Below are 5,159 nucleotides of genomic sequence, written 5' to 3' on the forward strand. Positions count from 1 at the left end.
TCTCAGTGTCTTCTAAGTTCAGCCATTTCCAAGAAAGAATTTAGAGAGCAAATATGTTGTTCATCTATGCTGAAAACCTTTTACATTTTTTTTTATTAAGTTCTACCTCTTCAGTACTTTGGAACAAGGATGCGGGAGCTGGGGGTGCAGGGATCAGGCAGTTACGTGGTGTTCAGAATATGCTCTTGCTGTCCTTGTGAAAAAGTTGCCCAAGTTTTGCTATATGCATTCTAAAAATCTAAGAGTCCAATGAGTAACCTAGGATCAAATTTAAGTGTTAAATGATCTTACCTGTAACTAAAGTGAATAGAAGCTGCATCTGAGCAGATAAAATGCAAGACAAATGCTAAGTACTCTGAAAAAAAAGTCAGGGTGCAGGCATCTGAAGCTGTCATCCACAATTAAAGGACATTTGATATTTCTGGCCAAACATACTAACCCATAGTTCCCCAGTAAGGTAGTGGGAGGTTCTCCATTTATTAGGGCCGCTGTGAAGATATATTCAGTAATGTTTCCTGAACACCCAGCATGGCAAAAGCATTATAGCATTTATTTCCATGAGGAAATAAAATGTATATTCCATTTACTACATGGAATCTATCTATGAGATCAAGACTTCTATGAATTTAAAGGGTAAAAGAGAAATACAAAATAAAGACGAGTTCATTCAAATCGAGCTGGGGCCATACGCAGACATATATCACAAAAGAAAGAAGAGAAACATGAGGCATGTCATAGAATCATAGAAAATGAGGGTTGGACGGGACCTCAGGTCACATCTAGTTCAACTCCCTGCTCAAAGCAAAACCGTCCCCAACTACATCATCTAGTCCAGTTTTGAAAACTTCCAAGGATGGAGCTTCCATCACCTCTCTGGGGAACTTGTTCCAGTGTTTGACTAGCCTCCTAGCAAGAACACTCTTCCCAATATCTAACTTAAACTTCCCTTGCTGCAACTTGAGCCCATTTCTCCTCGTTCTGTCATCTGCCATCACTGAGAACAGTCCAGTTCCAGCCTCTTTGCAATGCCCTGCAGGGAGTTGAAGGCTGCTACTAAATCCCTCCTCAGTCTTCTCTTCTGCAGACTAAATAATTCCAGTTCCCTCAGCCTGTCCTCATAAGCCATGTCCCCCAGACCCTGAACCATTTGTCTTGCACTCCGCTGGACTCTCTCCAATGGATCCACATCCTTTCTGTAGGGGGGCATAAAACTGAGCACAGGACTCCAGATGTGGCCTCACCAGTGCTGAATAGATGGAAAGAATCACTTCCCTTGATCAGCTGGCCACACTCCTACCAATGCAACCCAGGATACCGTTAGCCTTCTTGGCAACAAGGCCACACTGCTCCCTCATATTTAGCTTATTGTCCACTTTCACCCCTGAGTCATTTTCTGCAGAGCTGCTGCCCAGCCAGTCAGCCCCCAGCCTGTACTGGCGCATGAGATTGCTCTGTCCTAAGAGCAGGACTTTGCACTTGTCCTTGTTGAACATCATGAGATTCCTTTTGGCCCAATCCTCCAATCTGCCTGTGTCACTCTGAATCCTAGCCCTACCCTCCAGTGTATCTCCTACTCCCTGCAGCTTGGTGTTATCTGCAAACTTGCTGAGGGTGCACTCCATCTCATCTTCCAGATTGTTGATGAAGACATTGAACAAAACCAGCCCTAGGACCAACCTCTGGGGCACTCCAGTTGATGCCAGCTGCCAATTAGACATTGATCCATTGATTACTACCTTTTGAGTCCAATGCTCCAGCCAGTTTTCTATCCACCTTACAGTCCATTTATCCAGCCCGTACTTCCTTAGTTTTTCCTGCAAGAATGTTGTTGGAGACCATATCAAAAGCCTTGCTAAAAAATCAAGGTACACCACATCCACATCCACTGGTCTCCCCGCATCCACACAGCCAGTCACCTTGTCATAAGAGGCAATCAGATTGGTCTGGCATGACTTGCCCTTGGTGAATCCATGCTGACTGTTCCTAATCACCTTCTTCTCCTTGAGGATCTGCTCCACAAGTTTTCCAAGGACTGAGGTGTGCCTGACTGGTCTGTAGTTCCCTGGATCCTCCTTTTCCCTTTTCTTAAATATGGGCACTATGTTTGCCCTTTTCCAGTCATCTGGGACCTCTTCTGATCACCATGAGTTTCAAAGATGATGGCCAGTGGCTCTGCAATCACATCGGCCAACTTCCTCAGCACCCTCAGGTGCATCCTTTTTGGCTCCATGGACTTGTACATGTCCAGCTTTTCTAAATAGTTTCCACCTGTTTATTCACCCCTGTTGGCTGCTCACCTCCTCCCCAAACTGTGCTGCCTGGTGCAGTCGTCGGGGAGCTGACCTTGCCTGTGAAGACTGAGGCAAAAAAGGTATTGAGCACCTCAGCCTTTTCTGCATCCTCTGTCACAAAGTTGCCTCCCCCATTCAGTAAGGGACCCACGATTTCCCTGATCCTCCTCTTGCTACCAACATACTTGTAGAAACCCTTCTTGTTACCCTTCACATCCCTTGCTAGCTGCAACTCCAATTGCGCTTCGGCCTTCCTGACTTCATCCCTGCATGCCTGAGCAATGCTCTTATATTCTTCCCTAATTATCTGTCCAAGTTTCCACTTCTTATAAACTTCCTTTTTGTGACGTGGTTTACTGAAAAGTTCCCTGCTAAGCCAAGCTGGTCTTCTACCACTTGCTAGTCTTCCTGTGCATCAGGATGGCTTGTTCCTGCACTCCCAGTAAGGCTTCTTTACAGTACAGCCCGGACTCCTAGACTTCTGTTCCCCTCAGTCTGGCTTCCCAGGAGATCCTGCCCATGAGCTCCCTGAGTGAGCCAAAGTCTGCTTTTCTGAAGTCCAGGGTCCTTACTCTGCTGCTCTCCATCCTTCCTTTCCTCAAGATCCTGAACTCAATCCTCTCATGGTCACTGCTGCCCAATTTGCCATCCACTACTACATTCCCCACCAATTCTTCCCTATTTGTGAGCAGCACATCTAAAAGAACATGGCCCCTGGTTGACTGCTTCAGCACCTTCACCAGGAGATTATCCCCAATATTCTCTAAAACTTCCTAGATTGCTTGTGCACTGCTGTATTGCCCTCCCAGCAGATGTCAGGTGATTGAAATCCCCCATGAGAACCAGGGCCTGTGGCCAGGAAACTTCTGCTACCTGTTTGAAGAAAGCCTCATCCACCACCTCCCCCTGGTCTGGTGGTCTACAACATACCCTCACCACGGCATCACCTTTTTTTTTGCTCTCACCCCTAACCTTAATTCAGAGACTCTCAACAGGCCTATCTCCAGCTTCATACCGGAGCTCTGAGCCATCATGTGGCTCGTTTACCTAAAGTGCAACTCCCCCTCCTCTTCTCCCCTGTCTGTCCTTCCTGAACAATTTGTACCCATCTGTGACCATGCTTCAGTCATACAGGCTCCCACCAAGTCTCTGTTATACCAGTTATGTCATAGCCCCATGACTGCGCAAGGACTTTCAGTTCTTCCTGCGTGTTTCCCAGGCTCCATGCATTTGCATACAGACAAACTAGTTACAAGGTAACTAGTTGATTGCCCTGATTTCTCAGAAAGTATGATAGCAACTCCCCTGTACCCTCTCCTGCTTGCTCTTCCTCCAGGTCTCCCGCTTCCCCACTTACCTCGGGACTTTCTTAAATACGCAGTAGACTAATTCTACTGTACATTAGCATGGCAGGCCAAAACAACACTAATGCAAAGTACAATTAGTCTACTGTGTATTAGCATCACAAAAAAGCGCGTGCCAGTGCTACCGCTGATTACGGTGCAGTAAGTTAGAACCATTATTAAAGGTACACAACTTAATGCACTGTAATTACAGCACGTTAATGAACGTGTAGGCACGCCCACTATTTCTTTGCACTGCTATTTCCTAATTTCAGTGCCAAGCTTAAGTAGTTCCATGTAGTTTACTAATACACCAATATTAAAACAGAAATTTAGGATGGAAAGAATAATCTTGTCAGACAAAGTATGGTTGGCTGAAACGTTTATCACAACGGATTTTGGCAAACTGAAGCTGTACAAGCTCTTCAAAAGAGGAACATCAATCCTCTTTCACCTATGAAATAATCATTTCAAATCACCCTCTGGAGTATTTTATTGACAGACCACACTGCAGGGAGTGCAAGATATGCAAAAAATAATTTAAAAAACCCAACTGTATAAGAAGTAAGACTTACAGTTCTAAAAATCTACTTGTATTAACCACTTGGTTAGTCTTCTTTTCAGCATTTAGATGTTCACAAATCCATGAAATACCACTAGATTTTCCTCTTAGATGTTTTTTTCCCTTTAGTTTTTGCAATTTCCATTCCCTTCAGTGAAAAATATTTAAAATAAAGTTACTGTACACAGATGAAGAAACAGGCATTGTAATCTGGAAGTCAGAAAAAGCGACACATGAATATTAAAATGCTGTATGAATAAGAAAAATGGCATAAAGATGCATGCATATTTGTATCTAAATAAAGTTTTCCTAGCACTCAGTATTCTTTCAGTCACCTGGGATGAGACATTGCTTTTTGGAGAGTCATTATTTGTTATCACCCATCTAAGCCGGTACCTTATATTATGGCTGGAAAATTGTCATGCTTGTGTTTCCAAGGCTCAGATAGCTGTATTTTAACAAATACCAAGCAAATAGGCAGTCGGCAACTAAATGCGGTAAGAATACTTCTGATTTGCAAAAGAGCAAATAATCAATGTATTTGGGTGGCTTTGGTCTTTAAAGTATCACATGCCTTTCTAGGCCTGTCTCCTATATCTCCTAACTTCTAGAAAGGCACCAAGTGTTGTCTGCATTGGCCACACCCCCACCTACTAGGAAGCAAAAATTTACGCCATCCCACACATGGAACAGAGCCCATATGGATATTGCAAATGCTAAGCCAAACACTTGGAAAATGCCTGGATCCCCCTATGCACAGAAATGACTGCTTTGAAAGGCGGCATCTCTGGAAGTCAGAGACATGTCCAACCTATCATTATTCAAATCAGAAGGAACAAAGGTATAATTTATCATCAGTTAATTTTGAAAGTGCTTTATTTGCACACTACTGTATACATTTACTGTCAAAGAAAAACCTTTAATTAGGCCCTTAGCAAGCCGGTATTTTTAAGTTTAAAAAAA

General features: G+C 43.7%; 1 protein-coding gene across 1 annotated transcript in view; it reads right to left on the reverse strand.

Moving 5' to 3' along the window:
- Positions 1 to 1,065: 1,065 nt before the first annotated feature.
- The window catches only part of YIPF1 (Yip1 domain family member 1), a 12,427-nt gene continuing 8,333 nt past the window's right edge, over positions 1,066 to 5,159 (reverse strand). The window contains exons 9-10 of the mRNA XM_019531461.1: positions 3,996 to 4,003; positions 1,066 to 1,211 (exon numbers count right to left, since the gene is read on the reverse strand). Coding sequence (XP_019387006.1) covers positions 1,116 to 1,211; positions 3,996 to 4,003 — 104 coding nt within the window. The 3' untranslated portion in view covers positions 1,066 to 1,115. The remainder of the gene's footprint in view (positions 1,212 to 3,995; positions 4,004 to 5,159) is intronic.

Source organism: Crocodylus porosus, unplaced genomic scaffold (assembly GCF_001723895.1).
Source record: "Crocodylus porosus isolate Cpor-Errol unplaced genomic scaffold, CroPor_comp1, whole genome shotgun sequence".
Classification (NCBI taxonomy): Eukaryota; Metazoa; Chordata; order Crocodylia; family Crocodylidae; genus Crocodylus; species Crocodylus porosus.